This window comes from Nannobrachium achirus (genome assembly GCF_963921795.1).
Source record: "Nannobrachium achirus genome assembly, chromosome: 22".
NCBI lineage: Eukaryota > Metazoa > Chordata > Actinopteri > Myctophiformes > Myctophidae > Nannobrachium > Nannobrachium achirus.
This window is the reverse complement of record NC_137829.1, coordinates 29,881,300-29,905,027: the sequence shown is the minus strand read 5'-3', so window position 1 is coordinate 29,905,027 and position 23,728 is coordinate 29,881,300. Positions and strand designations below refer to the sequence as shown.

Genomic DNA, 23,728 nt, shown 5'->3' with positions numbered 1-23,728 from the left:
CTTAATCTCTTCAGAATAAGAGTATCGCTGAAGACATTGAAATATGATTTCATTTGTCATAATTCATTAAAACTGTAATTAAACATTCAAATTCAATTACAAAATTATGTTTTAAATGATTCATTAAAACTGTAAATTAAACATTAAAATTAAAAAGAAAAAAAAAAAAAACTTCCTACCCATCCTTCCCATGAGGAAATAAAATAAAATTCCTTGCTACCCATCATGCCCACAAAAAAATAAAAATAAAATAAAATAAATTCCCTACCTACTCAGCCCTAAAATGACAGCCAACCGGAAACCAAAGTTTTTTTTTTTTAGGCCTAATCTGGGTTGGGCTGAAAATACAGAATTTCCCTCGCGGGTGGAAATAGGTATTTATTCTACGCACACATCTATTGGCGTATAGTGACAAACCGCAAAGCGGAAGTTTACAGAATGCGTTGAAGTCTATGAGGGGTAAAGTGACAATGAATGTTTCTGACCCCGCAATGGCAGAACTCTCTAAGTTTCTAAGGCTCTGGGCTGTATTACCTTAAAGCAGAGATAAGCAGTTTTCTGCTGACATAAGCAGGAATCATGCAATTGCTTATTTTAAAAATGTATTTTAATTTTGCTTCCTAAAGAAATGTTGTGTGTGTGACACTTCCTGGGGCTACAATCTGCCTCCAAAACTATTATTTTTATCTGTGAGAAGTTCTGTCATTGGTCGATTAAACTGGGTCACCCATCCAAAATAACAGTTCTTGTTCAGATTGATTGACCTGTCTGTCAATCATTTTAGCCCCGGTCGGCTGGTTCATGCATCAAAGAGCTGCTAGTGACAAATAATGAAAAAAACATCACAAGGATGCAACTGGGACGTATCATCAGTGATGTAGCCTGGGGTCGACGGGTGTTTCGGGTCTCGCAACATCATACACCCTCGCCCAGGTGACCCAGCCGGGGTTGATCAAGTCCCGACTTACGTCCCAGTAGCTATCCACGATCAGTCCTATTAGGGAAAGACAGGGTCACTCAATGTGCTGCACCGGAACTACTCTGCCGGGATTGGGGGTACTATTCTGGCGCGTGAAAGAACTAGGCTCTATGGGTTGACTCCTGGCCGGGCTCCTCCTACGTCTCACCAGGTCCTCTCCTGCTCTCACCAGGTTCAGAACCTGTGCGTTGCACCAGACCCCAATCCAAACATTCCGTTCAGCTGCTGCAGTTGAATGGACCTCCTAAAGGCCTGACCGTGGATTTGTTGGGCTTCTTCCTCACGGAAGACACAGGCTGGGGCGCTAACCCAACCTGCTCCCGGGTGCCGTCTAAATTCCGGCCATCAACCGAGTCTCCGGTGGTCACCAAACTATTCCTGGTTGTCACATAGTCTATTCCTATGAGCCACTATAAATAGAACTAATAATGAAAAAAACATCACAAGGATGCAACTGGGACGTATCATCAGTGATGTAGCCTGGGGTCGACGGGTGTTTCGGGTCTCGCAACATCATACACCCTCGCCCAGGTGACCCAGCCGGGGTTGATCAAGTCCCGACTTACGTCCCAGTAGCTATCCACGATCAGTCCTATTAGGGAAAGACAGGGTCACTCAATGTGCTGCACCGGAACTACTCTGCCGGGATTGGGGGTACTATTCTGGCGCGTGGAAGAACTAGGCTCTATGGGTTGACTCCTGGCCGGGCTCCGCCTACGTCTCACCAGGTCCTCTCCTGCTCTCACCAGGTTCAGAACCTGTGCGTTGCACCAGACCCCAATCCAAACATTCCGTTCAGCTGCTGCAGTTGAATGGCCCTCCTAAAGGCCTGACCGTGGACAGATAAAATAATAGTTTTGGAGTCAGACTGCGGCTCCTAGAAGCGCCACAGAGACTCGATTTTTTTAGGGAGCATTGTTAGCCGCCACAATAGAAAGAAGTAAATTAAATCAATATAAAACTCATCTTTTATATTCTTTAATTACAATCTAAAATATGAACCCTTGTTGTAAAAAACTAAAGTTGTCCTTTAATGCTTTTAATGAAATAGTTAATTCTAATTATGTGTTTGTCAACTAAACCAGCCCTGCGTCCAGGATGGTGTCTTCTCTCAGGGTCCAGGTTGGGGGGAGGGGCTCGACCCCCCCACAGCACTCCGGCGAAGAGCCGACCAATCATCTCTCTACCCTCCTCATAAACCCCGCCTCTTCTCACGCCGCCGCCCAATCGTCATCCGAGCCTCCGGAAGGGGAAACGCCTACAACGCGCGTCGGCGTCGGCGTCCTCCCTCACAAATCTCACCTCACGCGGAGGAAGCACCTCACGCGATCCTCCTATTCGCTGCGGAGCTCCAGCCCGCCGCCTCCCGATTGGCTGGAGCAGAGGAGGCCGTTGGGAGGCCCCGCCCACGGGTGGAGCACCCAGAGCGTCCCTGATCTCTGCAGTCAGAGTCAGCGTCTTCATCAACAACATCATCACCCCACGGCCAGTCCACCAGACCACCGCTACGTCTGGAGTTCAAACTCGGGGCTGCCGATGTGCGATCCGTTTCACTCTGCCTGGGACCCCCAGACTAGTACCCCACAACACCCCCACCCTAGTGCCTCTAACTCCACCCAGCAACACCCTCCTAGCCAGTACTACGCCCAGCCCCCCTACTACACGTCCCCTCCCCACCAGTCCTTACCAAACCAGCTGTACTACCCGCCCCGCCCCCCTCTGCCCCAGCAGCCTACAACTCCCATCATGCCTCACCACAGCAGCCTCTCCAACCTGGAGCAGCCTACAACTCCCACAATGCCTCATCACCATCAGTCATCGCCATACCTGACTCCTACCTCACCTTACTCCGGGTACCACGGTTATGGATTCTATCCCTACCCTTCCTTCCACCTACCCCCACCTCACAGCCACTACCCCCACCCTGGTCCTACCCCAGGTCAAGGCCTGTACCCTGGGCAGGGATCTACTCTAGCCCCAGGTCAAGGCCTGTACCCTGGGCAGGGTACTACTCTAGCCCCAGGTCAAGGCCTTTACCCTGGGCAGGGTACTACTCTAGCCCCAGGTCAAGGCCTGTACCCTGGCCAGGGATCTACTCTAGCCCCAGGTCAAGGCCTGTACCCTGGCCAGGGATCTACTCTAGCCCCAGGTCAAGTCCTGTACCCTGGGCAGGGATCTACTGTAGCCCCAGGTCAAGGCCTGTACCCTGGCCAGGGATCTACTCTAGCCCCAGGTCAAGGCCTGTACCCTGGGCAGGGATCTACTCTAGCCCCAGGCTTGGCTTCAAGTACAGAGATGCAACTGAGGCGAGTTCTGCATGACATCAGAGGAGCAGTTCAGACTCTCAACCAGGTTAGTACCAGAACATGGACAGCATTATGTAATAACACAATTATATCGTTATTAATATGTCCAATGTGTGCTGAACAGACATAATCTTTAAATATGTTGTTAAATCACATCAACTAATTATGTGCAGTTCATCTTTCACACGACCATGCAGGAAAATCAATCTCTGGCTTCCTCTGTCATGCCAAGTCAATGTTCAAATGAATCACCCACTAAATCCAGTTAGAATAATCCCATTTTAAAACTTGAAAAACTTCTTTAGGTCTGTGGATAAAAAAAAAAAAATAGCCATTTAGTTGTGGTGAAGTAGACAAGTGCTGATTACAGACATGTTTGTTTGAGTTAAATTCAGCAGAGCTTGTGTCTGTTTCTAAGTTATGTACAGAGTAGAGCAGTGGTGGATTTTAAGAGGGAAAATGAATTCCATATACATTTTAGCTACTCTTGGTCTATCAATAAATGTGTGTAATCTGTGTTCATGTCAAGGTGGGTTTGTCCATATGTGTTGAAATAAAATGTCCATGTATTTGCTAGATAATCACAGCTTACTTACTTAATTACTTCCATAATAATAGATTTTTTACATGTTTTACACAGATTTCATTTCTTTGCTAAATAGTTATTATATCGATTGTAAATCATTGAATTGTATCGTATCGCCATGAATGAACCAATATTGTCCATGTATCGTATCGTTAACCACGATACATGTTAAAATGTATCGTTACCCCTAATCATAATGTATACAATCAGTGTTTTTACACGTCGGTCTGTCTGTCTGTCTGTCTGTCTGTCTGTCTGTCCAGAGACCAGACACACCATCAGACCTGTTTGCTGATCCAAGATCAGGCACATCCACCCAACAGGTACATCCCAACCCACAATGCATTTCTGCCTCTGCAAACAATGTCCTGACAATATTCAACTGACGTATTAAATCTGTTTTGTCTGTCCGTCTGTCTATCTCCATCTCTCCCTCTGTCTCTGTCTCTCTCCCTCTCTCTCTCTCTCTCTCTCTCTTTCTCTCTTTCTCTCTCTCTCTCTCTCTTTCTCTCTCTCTCTAGTCTCTGGTAGAGTTACAACAGAAGAGGGAGAGCTTGTGTGAATTCCGTCGACACATGATGGATCTGGAGCTGTCAATCATCAGACAGCAGGCACTTGTCTACACACACCTGAGTCCTGCTGACAGGTACACACACGCACGCACGCACACACACACACACACACACACACACACACACACACACACACACACACACACACACACACACACACACACACTCTCTCTCTCTCTCCACTGCCAATATGTCTCTGGGTTTGTTTGTCCCTCTGATGTAGTGCATGTGTAAGGAGGCAAATGTATTCCTCATCTGTTTACACTGAGAGCAGATGTAGAGCATTATGTAAGGAGGTAAATGTGTTCCTCTGTTTACACTGAGAGCCCATGTAAACACATGAAGGCAGACGTAAGCCAGTTTAAACCAGTAGGTACTGTGCAGATCTACAGATCTGCTATTTTTTGGGCTATTTTTTTCCTTTATAGTATAGTAAGTGAATGGGCCCAAACTTTTACCCCCTATAAAAGACATTGCTCAATGCTCACAGGTGGTCAGCAGGTGGTTTCATGAATGTATATACACTGCTCAAAAAATATGGCAGTGCTCCTCCTGTTCCTCCTTGCACAAAAGACCAGATAGAGGTCCTGTGGCTGGGTTGTTGTCCTCCTACGGCCCCTGCCACGTCTCCTGGTGTACTGGCCTGTCTCATGGTATCGCCTCCATGCTCTGGACACTGTGCTGGGAGACTCAGCAAACCTTCTTGCCACAGCACTCATTGATGTGCCATCCTGGATGAGCAGCACTACCTGAACAACTTCTGTGGGTTGCAGATACCGCCTCATGCTACCTCTGGTGGTAAGGGCACAGGCAAAATCCAAAACTAACCAAAAATCAGGGAGACAAAATTAGGGCAGGCAAATGGTCTGTGGCCACCACCTGCAAAAACCATTCCTTTTTAGGGGTTGTCTTACAAATTGCCTCATTTCCACCCGTGTGTCTTTTTCATTTGCACAACAGCACATGAAATTGATTCACAATCAGTGTTGCTTCCTAACTGGCCAGGTTGATATCCCAAAAGTGTGATTGACTTGGAGTTACATTGCAATTCTTATGCGTTCCCTTTATTTTTTTGAGCAGTGTATATATAGACAACATTTTAGGCCAATAAGAAAAACAAGGCCTGTTAGCAGCCGGACTATTCTAAGGTTTCTGAAATACGCATGTTTCCATGTCAGTGGTAACCCTAACCCCAGAAGCACTCGGTGCCGCGTGTGAGCTTGTAGATCAGTTTAACCATGTGAAATGCTGTCCTGTGCTCACTGTGGTTAAACCAAGTGAAATGCTGTCCTGTTCTCAGACTGCAGGCAGATCAGCTGCAGGCTCTAAGGTCGGCTGTGAGACGCGAACTCCAGGAACTAGAATTTCAACTGGAGGACAGACTACACACACACCCCCTGGTAACACACACACACACACGCACGCACGCATTCACCAAATATTTGAATATTAGAATATCAAAGTCACTATTCGACATTGTTCACCGAAGTCGAATATTCGCCTTTTTTTTTTTTTTTTTTTTATTGTTTTCTCTTTAAAAAATCAAACCTCGGTTCGAAGTGGAGCGGTGAATGTGTGTGTGTGTGTGTGTGTGTGTGTGTGTGTGTGTGTGTGTGTGTGTGTGTGTGTGTGTGTGTGTGTGTGTGTGTGTGTGTGTGTGTGTGTGTGTGTGTGTGTGTGTGTGTGTGTGTGTGTGTGTGTGTGTGTGTGTGCCTGCACAACAGCACCCCTCCTTTAACTTGTGTGGCCACTCAAGGTATTGCCAGGCTACAGACATACCCAGCCAGCCAGCCACATAGCCAGCCAGCCACAGACATACCTGTCTATTGGGAGCGCTTTCACCGCTCCAAAAATATATAGTTTATAAAGCTTGGCTAGATAGGATGTCATAAGAATGAGTTGTCAATGCCCCTGGTGGATGAATTTGTCAATGCTCTATACCAGGGGTTCTCAAAACTTTTCAGGCCGTGACCCCCAAAATAAACATATTTGTACTGTGCAGTGCACACAATAATGGTAACATTTAAATCTGTCAGATGTAAGAAAGTGGGGCTCCACGGATAAACGGTTAGGAAACAAAGGCACGTGGAGCCAGAGTGCAACACTTTTATTCCTAGTGTTCAGACTCTCATCATCACAACCTCAACAACAACAGCACTGTGTTGCCATCTGATGGTCAGATGCTGAACTGCAACACCTCATTGTCTTCACCTTCTGTCTTTCTGTCGTTCTCTTCTTGTCCTGCAGGGCGGCAGTGTGGATGATCTGTCTACGTCCTCAGCCCTGAGAGCCATGGAACCGGTACGCGTGCGCGTACACACACACACACACACACACACACTCACTGAAACAACACAATGAGGTTAGGGTGGGCGATACGGTGATAAATGTCGTTGAGACGATACAATGTCTCCACGATATGCTTTTTCAGAGTATGCCATTTACCATGAGAGGGAGTGGGTTGTTGGCTGATTTACCACTGTTTCGAAGCCGTGTGCCAAACAACCCTGGCCCTAGTTAGAAGACCGTCGGTTCGTTAGGTTTCTCTTGTAAAACATGTCTGTCCGTCCGTCCAGGTGTCAGAGCTGCTCAGAGAGCAGCTTTTCCTCCAATCAGAGCTGGACGATGGAAGCCACACACCCTCCACGGCCACAGGCCCCTCCTCCCGCTCCTCTAGTCCAATGACAGCAGGTGGCGAGCCGAAGCAGGAAGTCTACAGAGCGTCAATCAACATAACTCCCGCCCCTCCACCTCGCCCCAACGTGCCCAGCCAGGGGAGAGAGGAGGAGGAGGGGGGGGGAGAGGAGAGGAGAGAAGGAGGAGGAGGAGAGGAGGAGGAAAGGGTGGGAGAGGAGAGGAGAGGAGGAGAGGGGAGGAGAGAAGGAGGGGTGAGAGCAGAGGATCTCCAGCAGCTTATTCAAGAGGTCTGTATGAGTTGGGGGTGCAACACTTAATCAAACTAATCCATTTAATGGATCATTTTTTTTATCATTGATTTATATAATCGATTATATTTACTCTTCCTTTGAAAACGATGTGCCGTAATGATGTCCGACCATCAAATATTCACTCGCTGTGTCTCTGTTTTAGCCGTTGCCCCAAACTAGTTTTATTGGTGGAGAACTGCACACTGCTCTGCACCTGCTTCTGGAATGCTGACGTTTAATTAAAGGGGAAATCCAGACCTTATTGTATTGCTGTATTACCTTGCTTATTGTAAGTCGCTCTGGATTAATGAGCGTCTGCTAAATGTCTAAATTGTAAATTGTATTTTTTATATTGTTTTGCACGTGCAGATCAGAGTGTTGCAGATGAGATCATATTTATTTCATTTTATTGCAGATCAGACAGAGTGTTGCAGATGAGATCCGCCAGGAGATTCTCCAGGACCTGCTGTCCGTCATGTCGCCACGGAGATCGCCCCTGGCAACCAGAGAACCCCTGTAGTCCAGGCAACAACCTCCTGTAACTTCCCTGGTAACCACAGGCCTTAGCAACAGCACTGTACAAACAAACACTGTATGTCTAGTCTACACAACTGAAGCGTTTCAACTATGACCAAGCCGGGGTAAAACGCAACACAATGACACGCAACTACACAATAGGACAACAATACAATGTGTTAACTAGGGGGTAGACTGGGTCCAAAACCTTTTGACAAATTCCATTCCGAAAACGGACCTTGCCGCGTCTAGACCCGTTAACTGGATCCGATGCACAGGTTACGTGCATAATTACATACCGTATTAGTTATATTTTCAGCAAGGCTTTGTAAAACCGTGCACATTTGATCAAGAACGTCCGAGAATAGCAGACCTACAAGCTCACAAGGTGTCTCGTAATTACAACACATACTCGTCTTCTAATAGTTGTAACCTGTAACCGGTCACACTCGGATCTCGGGTAGGGTCTCGAGTTTTCAGTTGCGGGTGGACTGTGCTACCCTCTAGTGTCAACACAACTATACAATACTACAACACAGAGGTAGTCTAGTTGGTTGTTGTAATTGGTTTATAAGGTACTTCAGTACTTCCCAAAGTACTAGAGTCTTACCATAGTAACTAGTAACTGTTTTATGTTGTGGTAGATTGTGTTAAACAGACTGTTGGAGGAAGTGTGTGTGTGTGGAATGTGCATTATGTGAGTTATGAGGGCCATGTGTTTCATTATTATAGTTCTCATCTCTGTACATCCTCTGGTATCACCACTAAAACCATGAACATACTGTACCGTTTAAACCAGAACTTACAGTTAGACCAGATGTAGACCAGAACATTCCATTGATACCAGAACATTCCATTGATACCAGAACATTCCATTGAGACTAGAACATTCCATTGAGACCAGAACATTCCATTGATACCAGAACATTCCATTGATACCAGAACATTCCATTGAGACTAGAACATTCCATTGATACCAGAACATTTCATTGATACCAGAACATTCCATTGATACCAGAACATTCCATTGGTACCAGAACATTCCATACAGACCAGAACATTCCATACAGACCAGAACATTCCATACAGACTAGAACATTCCATTGATACCAGAATATTCCATTGATACCAGAACATTCCATTGATACCAGAACATTTCATTGATACCAGAACATTCCATTGAGACCAGAACATTCCATTGATACCAGAACATTCCATTGAGACCAGAACATGCCATTGAGACCAGAACATAACTCCAGTGCCAGCAGACCATACCATGTAACATCATTACCATTAACCATCCAGTCAGACGTACATACACTATGGACTACTATAGTAGTCCATAGTTGTCCAATGCTGTACGGTTACCCTTACTGTGTAGTTCAGTGCTGTACTGTACAGCACTGTTTCTCAGCGTCAGATTGCGGGACCACCAGGGGTCCTCCAGATTGTGGGGACCACCAGGGGTCCTCCAGACTCGTGAGTTAAATAAACACTGGATTTTACAGTGTAAAATTGTGGGTCCCAGAGATAGAATATGGTATCAAATGGGGGTCCGTGGTTTAATGCATTTCAAACTGGGGGTCCTTGCAATGACAAAGGTTGAGAATCACTGCAGTACAAGCATTGCACAGTTCAGTACACTACAGTTAATACACTACAGTTCAGTAGTACTAGCCCCATATAGAAGCTCACCCTCCGCTGGCGATCTGTTGTTAGCTCCGTGGTGAGGTCCTACGGACCTCTCCCCCCGTTGCAGGGGGATCACCCTTTTTGCCAAAACGTATCCAAAACATAAGTGATTTTCCTTACACCGGCACATACAAAGTATACGTCAGCGTTGGGAAAACGGTTTAAATCGCTTATTTAATCAGCCAGTGTCATGTTTTCCCATTTAATCCAGAACTCCCCCGGCGGCAGTTGCCAGTACCGCTCCCTATTCTTCTTCAATGCGAAGGGAGCAGTACTGGCACCTGCCACTGGGGGAGATCTAGGTTAAATGAGACTAAATAAGCGATTTAAACCATTTTCCCTATACTTTTCATGTGCCGGTGTAAGGAAAACCTTATTTTTTGAATACGTTGTGGCAAAACGGGGGGGAGAGGTCCATAGACCATATTCACACCATGGCCATCTTGGATCACATGACTTCCTGGGGTAGCAGCCTGCACAAGCCTGCATTACAAACCATTGTGAACAATGGAGCGATGGTCCCAAAATATGACTTCTATTCAACCAATTTATTTTTACCAAATTGACAAATGGGCAGATGACAACATCAACATCCCCAAAATTATTAAATAGAAGGGTATTATCCACAATATTCATGGTAGTTAGGTTGCAGTGTTACTCTGTACAAAGAGCTAACAACAGATCGCCAGCGGAAGGTGAGCTTCCATATGGGGCTAGTATAGTACTGTACAGTACAGTTCATTACAGTTAGCATTAGTACAGTACAGTTCAGTACACTACAGTTAGCATTAGTATAGTACAGGAGTTACTGTGTGTGAAGTTAGGTTGTGCTCCGAGAGGTGAAAGGTCAAGTCAGCTGGAGGTTAAAGTATGTTGTCTGTCTGTCTGGTCGTTGTCATGGTGATGGCGATGAGGGCGTGGCCTGATGGTATACCATTAAAACAAGCCTAATTATTCTGGTGGAGCAGGCAGTGTTGTGCTAACCCAGTTAGCATGCTAGTGTCATGTCTTTGTGTACAACAATAACCGTAATAAATGATGATTATTACGGTAATAATTTTGAGCATATTTAACCCAGACTTGGTCATAGTTTGTGCTGCTACTGTCTTCACTGTCAAAAAGGTCTGTTGTCTGTCATGTTGAAACGATTTTAATAAGAAATAATTAGTTTGTTGAGAGACGTTAAAGCGTCTGACGGCGTCTAGCTGAAGATTACTTGTGAATGTTGTAACCTAAAAGTCAAATACTGTTTAGCTTGCGTTCCAACACATTCTGCTGTCTGTCTGTCTGTCTGTCTGTCTGTCTGTCTGTTTGCTTCGTGCAATAACCATTTCAACCCTGAACAAGAGTTGAGTTCAGAGATGGAGTCCCTGTCTTCTCTTTTAGTTTTGTTTCTGGGAGTAAACTGTTAGAAATGTTAAATATTTCATTATTAAAGATACGTTTTAACATGTGTCTATTTGTAAATATGGTAAATGTTGAGATAGATAGATAGACAATATTGTTTAGTATTGTATCGCCTCTGGTTTCAGTCAAGGATTATGATACTAATCCATGTAAACAGACCAAACTAATCTATCTACTGTATAACCAAGGATTATGATACTAATCCATCTAAACAGACCAAACTAATCTACTGTATAACCCGATCAAACTAATCCGTCTAACCAGACAAAAAAACTAATCTAATCAGATCAAACTAATCGAAACAAAAATAATCAAATGAGCTGATGTTGCTGAAACAGTGGTTCTCAATGGGTGGTCTAGGACCCCCAGGGGTCCTTGAGGGTTCCTAAATGGATCATTACAGGTCTGTAACTCAGAGGGTGTACAAATGGAAGCAAATGGACCCTTATATGTCAATTTGGTTACATTTGTACACCCAAGTTATGGAGGTCTGTGGCCAACTAATGCATACCAAACCTTCAAAGTAAAAGGTTTGAGAATCACTGTGCTAGAGGATATTTCGCTGGCTTCATGAGGGAGCAGGCGGACAGGACACAAACGTGACCTAGCAGTCACCAACCCTGCTCCAAAACATCTGCTTGTACTGCTGCTTTCTACCATACCAAGAAGGTCGTTACATTGGCCTGGTGACTGATCAAATGATAATGCAAAATTCATGCAGATTCTTTTATTTGTATCCTGGTAAAGACCAAATCAGCTATAATTTGGTTATATTAAACTAGCTGTACTATTTTGCCCGGTTGGATAGATAGCCAGCACTACTAGAGGTCCTGCTAGGATAGAAAACCAAAACCATCCGTACTAGAGGTCTTTGTAGGAGATAAAACCATCGGTTCTAGAGGTCCTGGTAGGAGATAAAACCATCAGTTCAAGAGGTCCTGGTAAGAGATACAACCATCAGTACCAGAGATCCTGGTAGGAGATAAAACCAGCAGTACTAGAGTCCTGGTAGGCGATAAAACCATCAGTTCAAGAGGTCCTGGTAGGAGATAAAACCATCAGTTCAAGAGGTCCTGGTAGGAGATAAAACCATCAGTTCAAGAGGTCCTGGTAGGAGATAAAGCCAGCAGTACTAGAGGTCCTGTTATGATAGAAAACCAGCAGTACTAGAAGTCTATTTGAGTACTGAATAGTACAAAAACAAGTAGCCTTTTCATCAGCAGACTTAAGGTTCGTATCGTCACTGTCCGCTAGAAATGTCCAAAACCGTTAATTTCAGGAAACAATCTTCATTGGTTCAATGTGTGTAAAACCCACAGACACACTTTACTACATTCCCTTTCAAACATTTTCAAAAATGGCATACAGTATCTACAAGCTCACAATGTGACACGTGAGATATGACATACAAGGTTTCTACCTGACAGGGACTATATTTAAGAACTGACTAACAACACATACACACACACACACACACACACACACACACACACACACACACACACACACACACACACACACAAACACTTGTGGATGAATATGATCAACTATGATCTGTGTTTGGTTGATTACATGCCAGCAGGAACTGCTGTCTGAAATGCATTAGTTACAATATACAGTCCAACTTTGTACCACAATACTACAGTACACTGTACAATATATATACTGTAGTGTACAGCAATACAATATATTGTTGTACAACACTGCATTATATTGTACTAATATACAACCATATACTGAGCAACATTGCTACAGTATATTGTACCACAATATAATGTCCTATGCAAAACTACAATCTACTGTACAACAACAAAACTACAATAACTGAGTTCCTGCTTAGTGATTTGATGACTGTCCTACTGTCTTCTATCGCAGTGGTTCTCAAGGTGGGGTCCGGGTAACCCCAGGGGTCTTTGAGGGGGTACTCCAGCTAAATTATTTAATAATCAGTTTAACCACTATAACCCTAAGCTATTTTAAAACAGCCGATCTGCAAGCTCACATTTCTACAATACAAAGCTTGTGTGTGGGGGGGGGTCTGTGGGTCCAAATACACATTAATTTGGGGTGAGAAAGTTTGAGAACCACTGCTCTACTGATGTGTTGTTAATGTTTGTATTTGTCTCATGTGCTTAAATGTACCTGTGTTGGGAGGTGTCAACCCCCTATAGATGACGAGAATACAAAATAAAGATATATTTATTTTCAATAAAACTTGACATTTGCATTTGTACAGACACTTGACACTAGGGATGGGACGATACGCGATATTATCGTTTATCGTGATAAAAAACATCACGATAATCGTATTGTGGAGATTTAATTGCGACCGAAGGTCGCATATACTCTGAAGAATCGTGTCGCTTGAGTGTCCTTCCTTCCTTCCTTCCTTCCTTCCGTATCCTCGTGACCGTCCTTCCGTATCCTCTGTGATGTCAGTGTGATGTCAGCGAGTTGTGACATCACTTCCTGTACAGGGCGGCTACACGAAATGTGGATAACACTATATATGGAGATAGTCCAGTCCATCATGTCATATGGGACTACCGTCATAGAAAGTAGCCATTGTTAGGCCGGAGTCATTGGCTGTCTAAACATGGAGATGTGGATAACACTATATATGGAGATAGTCTAGTCCAATATGTCATATGGGACTACCGTCATAGACAGTAGCCATTGTTAATCCGGAGTCAATGGCTGACTGTCTGTACAGGAAGTGATGTCACATGACATACTTTTTATGCCCATATATGAGTCCTAACATGGAGATGTGGATAACACTATATATGGAGATAGTCTAGTCTAGTCCAATATGTCATATGGAACTACCGTCAGACACAGCCATTGACTCCGGCCTAACAATGGCTACTGTCTATGACGGTAGTCCCATTATGACATGATGGACTGGACTATCTCCATATATAGTGTTCTCCACATTTCCATGTTTAGGCCCCATCGCTCACACCCTCGATGGGGTTGGCGATAGGGCCTTTCTGTGTGGAGTTTGCATGTTTCCCCGTGTCTCCTAGGGTTGATACCCTCACAAAAACATGAACAAACTTCCCCAGAATGATAACAACTAGAATCGTCAGAGAAACACTGTGGTTGGCCAGATAGTCAAGAATTGGAGGTCGCATGTCACCCTGAGGTGTCTTAAAGGAAAATTCCAGAATAAAACATATTAATCCTTAATCAGCCTTTTATCACGTCTGTACATACCTGGTATGATGGATTTTTATCATAGTCCTTCCAGTTTTTACTTCTCCTGGACTCCTCAGATCTCTCTCCCACAGCCAAAACGGCGGTAAATTGTGGTCCTCCAAAAGCGCTAATTTTCACCGCTGCAAAGTTACTTTTTTCTTCATAAATCTGCTATTTATAGTTCCAAGAGAGCCAGTAATCCACTGTTTTATCGCGGGTTGAGGGAAATGGCCGTTGTTGACATGATCCCAATAGTACTCACAGAAGAAGAATGAAGTCTCGCGTCTCGCGTGATTACCGCGTTTCCTTTAGCTTTTTCTTTAGCGCAAAAGAAAGCTTTCTCCTGGAGTTATTACAGCCAGTATGTACACAACAAGGCATCGTGGTATATATATAAAAAATAAGAAAGCAGAAGAATATAATCTAGTTAGTCTATTGATCGCTAGAATCTTGTAATATGACTGAGAAGGATTCATAACAAAGCATTTTAACGGACTTCCTGTAGTCATAAGGTAATTCTATTACCTTTATTTATTTTATTTTTTCCTCAATACATTTCTTCGATTTTATTTATTATTTATTTATGGAATTACTTATAAAATAACTTTGACGTGTATTATTATTTGTAAACAATGTAGGCTACAATATAATCACAAAATAATCGTATTTTCCTCAAGACATTCTGCAATGCCTCACCAAATAAACGTTAGGTAAAAAGTACCTCATGAAAGACACGTTTCTGTGGTCATGAGGTAATTTTTACCTAAAGTTTATTTGGTGAGGCATTGCAGAATGTCTTGAGGAAAATACGATTATTTTGTGATTATATTGTAGCCTACATTGTTTACAAATAATAATACACGTCAAAGTTATTTTATAAGTAATTCCATAAATAAATAATAAATAAAATCGAAGAAATGTATTGAGGAAAAAATAAAATAAATAAAGGTAATAGAATTACCTTATGACTACAGGAAGTCCGTTAAAATGCTTTGTTATGAATCCTTCTCAGTCATATTACTAGATTCTAGCGATCAATAGACTAACTAGATTATATTCTTCTGCTTTCTTATTTTTTATATATATACCACGATGCCTTGTTGTGTACATACTGGCTGTAATAACTCCAGGAGAAAGCTTTCTTTTGTGCTAAAGAAAAAGCTAAAGGAAACGCGGTAATCACGCGAGACGCGAGACTTCATTCTTCTTCTGTGAGTACTATTGGGATCATGTCAACAACGGCCATTTCCCTCAACCCGCGATAAAACAGTGGATTACTGGCTCTCTTGGAACTATAAATTAGCAGATTTATGAAGAAAAAAGTAACTTTGCAGCGGTGAAAATTAGCGCTTTTGGAGGACCACAATTTACCGCCGTTTTGGCTGTGGGAGAGAGATCTGAGGAGTCCAGGAGAAGTAAAAACTGGAAGGACTATGATAAAAATCCATCATACCAGGTATGTACAGACGTGATAAAAGGCTGATTAAGGATTAATATGTTTTATTCTGGAATTTTCCTTTACTAGTATGTAAGGGATAAATACTGGCCGCGGGGGTTGTCCATATATAACATCCCGACGGACTGATAACTTATCAGTCCGAGTTATCAGTTCGAAGAGATGTTATTATATACTAGACCTTACCCGTTCGAATATATGTGCTGCAAAATATGTGCAGAGTGTGGGTTATGGGGAAAGTAACTGTAACTGCATGGTGTGTGCGTGAGAATATGTCGGAGCATCATAATGTAAGGAGCAGCCCATGGAGGAGTGTATATTTATGATGGATACAAATAATTTAACAGCTAAATTAGGTGAATAGAAGTATGAGGATGTATTTGCTCCACATAATTTTTCTATACCCGTTGGAAGATGAGACACACATCACCCGTTGCATGCGTGACCCATGCAGAGAGAGAGAGAGAGAGACTGCAACATTCCTAACTGTGAGAGAGGTGTGTGTGGGCCCGGGGCTACAGATCCCATGGACTGGAGGAACGGACCGTAACCCTGACAACAGGCTGTAGAGCTGTAGAGTGAAGAAACGCTAATAAATAGCTATAATTTTGGGAAAAATGAAATTCGGGCTCCGTCACCGTGTGTATAATGCTAATGGCCAATGCCATGTTAAATTTGAGATCAGTCGCCGAAGCGAGTGAATAGATAATGCATTTTGTGACCTACTGACTGACTGACTGACTGACTGACTGACCTCTCTCTCTAATTATAGTATGGATGGACAACCCCCAAGGAGCCAGTATTTATCCCGCTTATTACCGCTTATTACACTAAATAAAATTAATAATTTGACTCAAAACTAAAAACAAAACAAAGTATTTCCTTGTTTACGTCGCCTTGGAAAACAAGGAAGTGCTGATTAGATAGAATCCATTTTCTGATACTGTGTCGTCTATTTCTCGCTTAAAATATTTTTTAAAACATTCTTGAGAGCAACGTTTAGTTCTAAATGTCGCTGTGTGGTTGTTTAGATGATTGACATGTTGGATACGGCACTAAATTCATGCAGCGCAGCTTGACTGCAGCAGGTGCTCTGAGTCTTTGATTAGGCAGCGGTCTGTTATAGAGCGGAGCGGTCTGTTATCCAGAAATAACAGACCGCTGATTTCAGCAACTGACAAATCAGAATCAAGCATTCAAACAAGCCGGGTAATAAATCGTGATATCGTCCTCTGTCATGCACTGGGATCAATTCACCTTTTATTTGCCAAGCTGCATATCCGGTACCACTTAAACCCTCTATAATTGGTAAAAGGTACTAACATATACGTACTTGATACAGTCTTTTTTTCACTCTTTCAAATGTCTTTGACAAAAAATAGACGATCTGCAAGCTCACAACGCGTCGCGAGCTTGTAGATCTGCTATTAAATCGCGATTTCTTTTGTCACAATAATCGTGTTAGTATCCTGACGAGCACTAACAGTTGAGGCATTACATTTTGTATAACAAGGTTCTATTGTGAAAATAGCAGATCTACATGTTCACAACGCCTCGCAACGTTGTAAGCGTGTAGGTACAGTTTATAAGCATCTATTCGAGGAATGAGCACTACAGCCAACGTGTGCAGCGCCGACCCAACATTTGCCAACATTCGGTCCATTATATCCCGCCTTTAATTATGCCAAATGGTATTGTGTTTGATATCATTGTTATCGTTGATTTGTCACCTTTACAACGAGCTACAGCTTGTAAGGATCTGGCATTCGTGGAATGAGCAAGCCAAACGTGTGGGTAGTGCCAGTCCAAAAATGGTAAAAATGGCCTGGCAGGCCTGCAATATTGTTCTTTTGGTGTTCACCTTTGTTGCTTGGAGCACTGAATGATTGCACTCTCGAACAGTAATAAGGAAAAGAAAAAACAACACGTATTGGCCATTTTTACCCTTTGTTAATGTTAAGCTCCGTGTCAGGGAAGCCCAAATCAAGAGTAAATGCCAGCAGAACAGTATTGCAAGCCATTTTGGCAACATTTTGGTCGGCGCGACCCACACATTTGGCAGTGTAGCTCATGCCTCGAATGCCCGATGCTAGGTCTACCTCTTTGTAAAGATGACGAATCAACAATGAAAATGATATAAAACAACGATACAATTTGGTATTATTAAAGGGGAGATATAATGGACCGAATTCAAGTTTCCTTTCTATTTGTGAGTTTTATATAAATTTGCACACATTTTCACGACTTTTCAAAAATCGCAGATCTACAAGCTCAAGTATAATATCATCATGTATAAAATAATGAAGGCCCCTCCGCCTTGGGCCCTAGTAACTCAGTCCCACTTTCCCCCCCTTGTGACGCCCCTGCATGAGGCCCATAGGGGAGGAGCCTATCCTGTTTCTGTAGCCATGAGGCAGCTTATAGCCTTGATGTACAAGTAAACCCTCTGGACAGTCTGTCTGGTGCTACAACATATATTGTATATTTACCGTATGTATAAAATGGTGTTTCATATGTTTATAAATAATATTCATGCTGTTATTTAAAAACAAAGGTAGGCCTACAGTACATCGAGTAGGATGCCGATGGCCATACCACTGCCATTTCTAAACATTTACCTTATTAACTGAGAACCAATGTCAAAACCAGCAATCTGTCAATTGGACAGTAATTACTGTACAAGCTATTCAAAATGGAGAGAACAATTCATTATTTTTTCATAAACGTGGAAAATGTTTTTAAAATATTTAAAGACAAATGGAAAAGTTTTGGAGAAAAAAAATGAATCGGGCAACAATTTTGCAGACCCCCTGCAGTACCTCGACGGACCCCCTAGAGGTCGCTGTCACCCTGTTGAAGACCCCTGTCTAACTGCAAGGCCTCTGAGCTGCAGGCAGCGACTCAGAGGCAGCGTACCTCAATGTGTGCATGGAAAAGAAACTAGATGGAAATGAGTCAAGAATCAAGCATAAATGTTTCACTTTAATAGTATATTTCCTGAGCAGTAAAACCTTACATCACATGTACGGCAATTCCACACATCATAATTAACATACACTTCCAGTGCAAACTAAATGCCTTTATTTGCTATGGTTTTCCTTTTCAAGCAAGAGGATAAATTCAATAAATTAAATAGTAATACTTTGGAAGGTACATTGACTTCCCTTTCAAAACATTCCACATTCCATTAACACTTTCAGCTTTTGCTTTTGTGCATTTTAAATTTTTATGCTATTAAAACCACTAACACCAACATCTAGACAAGCAGTTCTCAAACTATGGGTCGCGACTAGGGATGGGACGATAGGCGATATTATCGTTTATCGTGATAAAAAACACTCACGATAATCGTATCGTGGAGATTTTATTTATCGTGATATCGCCCTCCGTCATGCACTGGGATCAATTCACCTTTTATTTGCCGAACACTCTATAATTGGTAAAATGTACTTATAATATACATACTTGATACAGTATTTTTTTTCAGTCTCTATCAAATGTTCCACCCAGGGTAATGGATTTTGATTATCGCGATAATATCGTAAATCGTGATTTCTTTTGTAACAATAATCGTGATATGAAATTGTCGTCCCATTCCTAGTCGCGACTCAAAGCGGGGTCGTGGGAAGGTGCTGTTGGAGTCGCACATTGGCAACCGTCACGACCCCCAAAAACATCCCTCATAATATGGGGACGTGGAATTGTGGTATAAAACATTTTGAGAACCCTTGATCTACATTCTACACCAACATTTATCTTAACATGTCAATCACATTCCTTCTTCATCTAAAATGTAAATAGACACAGTTTAGCCTATGATGACGGACAAACACATATCTCCCCCAACAGCAACACCTCAAAAGACAGTATTTACCCGATACCCCATTATCCCGCCTTCAGCTCAAGAAGGTTTGCTTTTAGCAGTGGTGTAAAGTAACTATTGTAGATTTACTTAAGTACAATTTTGAGGTATTTGTACTTTACTTCAGTATTTCCAATTTCCAATACTTTTACTTCTACATCTCAGATCCAAATATTGTACTTTTACTGCACTACATTTATTTGAAAACTTTAGTACTACTTTGCAAATATAAATTATGATATTATAAAATATACATAAACCACTTTAGCCTTATTTTATAGCCTTAGCTATTTGAAAATATAATAATAATAATAATTTTCAAACATTTTGTACTTTTACTTTTAGTATTTTAGTACATTTTGATAGTTTCATACTTTTACTCAAGTACATTTTGAATTCTGGACTTTTTACATTTTCTTTCTACATTGCCGTATTGATACTTTTACTTAAGTCTAAAATGGGAGTACTCTTTCCACCACTGGCTTTTAGTTCCTGAGCTTCTTGTAAAAGACGGCTGCGACGCACAGGGCAACGATGCACACGAAGGCTAAAACGCCAACAGCAGCACCGAGCCCAGCGGACGAGTTCTTATGTGTTGTTTTAGGCTTGCTTCCAGTGATGAGGTTCTCTTGGGTGACGATCTCCGGGGAGGTGATGGTGTGCTTGTGCGTAACGTCGTTATCGTGCTCCTCCTCCTGCGCGCTTCTCCTTCTCCTCCCGCATTGCAGGAAGGTGCTGCAGGTGCTGACCTCGCACAGCCGGGTGATGCAGTGCAGGTAGTAGGTGGAGACGGTCTCGTTCTGCTGCTCCATGAAGCGGAAGGCCGGGAAGGAGAATCGGGCGCTCTGGCTGACGCCGTTCTGGATCATGGTGGTGAGCTGGTCGTCGGCGCCACAGGGCATGATCAGGTTGAAGAAGCTGGTGTTGCTGGGGAGCGGCGAGATGGAAGCGTAGCAGCGGTCCAGCATCACGTTGTACTGGCCCGTCAGGTTGGTGGCCTTCACCTCCACGTAGATCTTGGTCCTTTTTTTATTATTATTTTATTAGACAAAAATGGAGAGCAGTACAAGTATAGTCAATACAATATGGAAATGTAGTACAGTACACGTACAAGTACAGTTAAGCACCCTGCCTAAAAGGAACATCCCAAATAAGACCTTTTACTGCCTTTTTTTTACGTTGGAAGTCCTTTGTATTTAATTCATGGACATAACAAATAGCAAGCAAAGAAAACATTCAATAATATTGCAGTTATAAAAACAGTGAGTTTTCAGGGCAGTTTTGAAGGAGGCGAGCGAGCTACATGTTTCATTGCCCCCGCCGGGATGTTGACCTCTGAACAGCTGTCAATAAATGTCAATAAATCAATAGAGACCAAATCAAACTACAATTTCATTGTTGATTACAGTGGGCCTACAGCATAGTAATCAGCTGCCATTGCATTACTCATATTACAGTATTATTACAACTTATTGTTACTCGTTTTTATAATTTTTAACCCTATACTTTAACATTACTAATATTACAGCACTACTCTCACTAAAACATCTTTGGAGTTTACATAGTCTAAGTGATCACAGCAGGACAATTTGGTAAGAGAAATGTAATGTTTTACACTGCAGGAGGTAGTCAAGGAATTCCACACCTGGGTGGCAGTGTTGTCGAAGGAGAATTTACCTCAGCTCGATGCCGTCCTGTGGCATCACCAGGGGCCTGTTGAAGTTCGCGTCGGTGAACAGTTCTATACGCAGGGTGCTGACGAAGCTGCCGTTCTTGTCCGTCAGCGCGATAGACGAGGCCGACACGTCGATCTGGGTGTTGTTGATCAGGTACTCTAAGGGGTAGGCGCAAGAGTAGTAGTACTTCATCTCTGCATTGTAGGTGATCGTCCCCGTGGTGGGATCAGAGGCTCGTACGACGCCGCTGACGTTGACGGTCTGGATGTTGGAGAAGTCAGAGAACACGCCAGTGCCGGCGGCGCTGGTGGTCCTGAAGATGCTTCCACAGGCGTGGGTGGTGTTCAAGGGGAAGCTGAAACGCACCACGGGTGGAGATACGGATATATCCAGGGTCCCCTTGCAGGCTGGGTCCACGATGTGGTTTACGATCATCAGTGACTCGTTGTAGCCGGTGTAGACGATGGGGCAGGCTTGGATTGCCAGACTGATGGAGTTGGTGCCACATGTCACCGCAATGTCAGAGTATTCTGGACGCCTGTCTTGTCCCTTATTAATACAGTCAATCAACGACAGTAGACTACTGCCTGTATGATCATGACTATGACTGCTACCTATGACGGCAGCGACAATGACAAAAATGTGAAAATTCATCTTGGCTCTATAGCAGTGGGCCGCCCGCTCCTGTGTCTGGAATCTCTGGATACCTTGTGTTAGTCGGCTCTGATGGCAAACGCAGGTTGATGCTGGTTGATGGGTGTTCAGGTGTCTTTTATAGTTCTGTCTCTTTCACTGCGATTGGCTCAAAACAAGGTCGAAGCACCCAGCTATATGTTAACAATTGCATTGTAGTTTAAGGAGAAGGGTGCCAGGCGTGCTAGCGTGGAATCATAACCTCGGGGCAACAACCTGAAATCTGAAGCACATTGTCTTCAGAAACTGGAGCAAAATTAAGATATCCATGACCCGGGTCACAGACAGGCTGAGACCTTGTGAAGTAATTTAACAGTACAGTAAGTACATACAGTAACCCATATTCCTAAAGGTCCCATTCAAATCCTCCGGATAGAGAACATTAAGTAATGACCCAATGAGGATCATCTGTAGCGAACATTGACCCAATGACATTGATTATCTAATGACTATAGTTCTTGCATTCGCTTTAGTTTTTTTCCATTTCCCCATTCAACACAAGAGAAGAGAAGAGAAACAAATTAAATCTAAACTATTTGGAAATTCAACTGTGTTTGGCATTAGGAAATGGTTATGACATTACAGTACAGAGAGGTCGCTGCAGGAATCCAAATTCAGGATAAGGTAGGCTATTATACAGTTAATTCTAACTTCAGTCTCTTAACCCATTTAGAGTGGTTCTCAAACTTTTTCATGTCAAGGACCCCCAAAATTACACGTATTTGGCCGCAGACCCCCGTCTCAAAACATGTTGTTCCAGGCACCCCCTCAGAAGCAAATATTTGATTTACAAATGTTCACTTTTAAAAAGATATATTCAAAGATAAAAAATAAAAAAATGCAGCCAGGTCTACAAGCTCGCAGCGCGGCACTCACTCTGTGCCACGCTGTGAGCTTTCAGATCTGCTATTTTTCAATAGTTAAAGCGTTAAATAATTCCAACCTCAGGAAATACACTCAAATGTTTTACTTAAGTAAAAGTACTGCGATGTAGAAATACTCTGTTACAAGTAGAAGTCCATAATAAAACAATTACTTAAGTAAAAGTACAAAGGTATTGGTATCAAAATGTACTTATAGTACCAAAAGTAGAAAGTACTCGGTATGCAGTAGTAACTAAAGTGTTAAAATAATTATAGTGAAGTAAGAAGTACAATATTTGCCTCCCAGATGTGGATGTTGGAAATTGGGAATGCTCAAGCAAAGTACAAATACCTAAAAACTGTACTTAAGTACATGTACTTAGTTACTTTACACCACTGGTGGTGGGGGAGAATGGATGCCCAATGAAAGTCAATAATGTTTGTCCCCAGAGATTCGTTTTGCAACAAATAAATGATGAATACAAAGGTTAAAGGTTCAAATAACCATACTGAAATGAAATAAATACTTAATAAACGTGTGTTTGTTTTTCTCGTATTTGTGTGTCCCAAGTGGTTCAGGCCAGGGCCAGTTCTGATGCCAATACCGGTGTCATATATTTGGAGACATCGTTGTAGTAGTGATCGGCTGACTTACAGTTGTCTTTTGACACATTATTTTGATTGTTAAAGTTTCTTTTGGACGGGTGATTTACTGTAATATTTTAATGGTTTTAGTGTAAAGAGTTTCAGGAAATGGATCCAAGTGGTAAAAACTGTAATGTGTAAAATAAGTGTTTTTCCCCCGGGCGGTGAAATGCAATGTCATTGGAAGTTAATGCAACCACGTCAATGGAACTATTAGAAATAAAGTTAATCTGGAATTATTAGAAATGAAGTTAATCCAACCATGTCAATGGAACTATTAGAAATTAAGTTAATCTGGAACTATTAGAAATGAAGTTAATCCAACCATGTCAATGGAACTATTAGAA

The 23,728-nt window shown here is 42.6% G+C and overlaps 2 protein-coding genes across 4 annotated transcripts in view; one reads left to right on the top strand and one right to left on the bottom strand.

Annotated features, from left to right (window-relative positions):
* itprid2 (ITPR interacting domain containing 2) overlaps window positions 1-13,010 on the top strand; it is a 76,210-nt gene extending 63,200 nt beyond the window's left edge. For all 3 annotated transcript variants that reach the window (XM_080752456.1, XM_080752455.1, XM_080752454.1), the window contains exons 19-25: window positions 2,065-3,331; window positions 4,135-4,194; window positions 4,393-4,517; window positions 5,744-5,843; window positions 6,691-6,744; window positions 7,020-7,367; window positions 7,786-13,010. In XM_080752456.1, coding sequence (XP_080608582.1) covers window positions 2,065-3,331; window positions 4,135-4,194; window positions 4,393-4,517; window positions 5,744-5,843; window positions 6,691-6,744; window positions 7,020-7,367; window positions 7,786-7,890 — 2,059 coding nt within the window. In that variant the 3' untranslated portion in view covers window positions 7,891-13,010. The remainder of the gene's footprint in view (window positions 1-2,064; window positions 3,332-4,134; window positions 4,195-4,392; window positions 4,518-5,743; window positions 5,844-6,690; window positions 6,745-7,019; window positions 7,368-7,785) is intronic.
* Window positions 13,011-19,989: 6,979 nt separating this feature from the next.
* On the bottom strand, window positions 19,990-21,834 carry LOC308307563 (zona pellucida-like domain-containing protein 1; the record flags this gene model as incomplete). The annotated part of the gene is made up of 2 exons (XM_080752830.1): window positions 19,990-20,527; window positions 21,182-21,834. The coding sequence occupies 2 exons, from the start codon at window positions 21,832-21,834 to the stop codon at window positions 19,990-19,992; spliced, it is 1,191 nt and encodes a 396-aa protein (XP_080608956.1).
* Window positions 21,835-23,728: the final 1,894 nt, after the last annotated feature.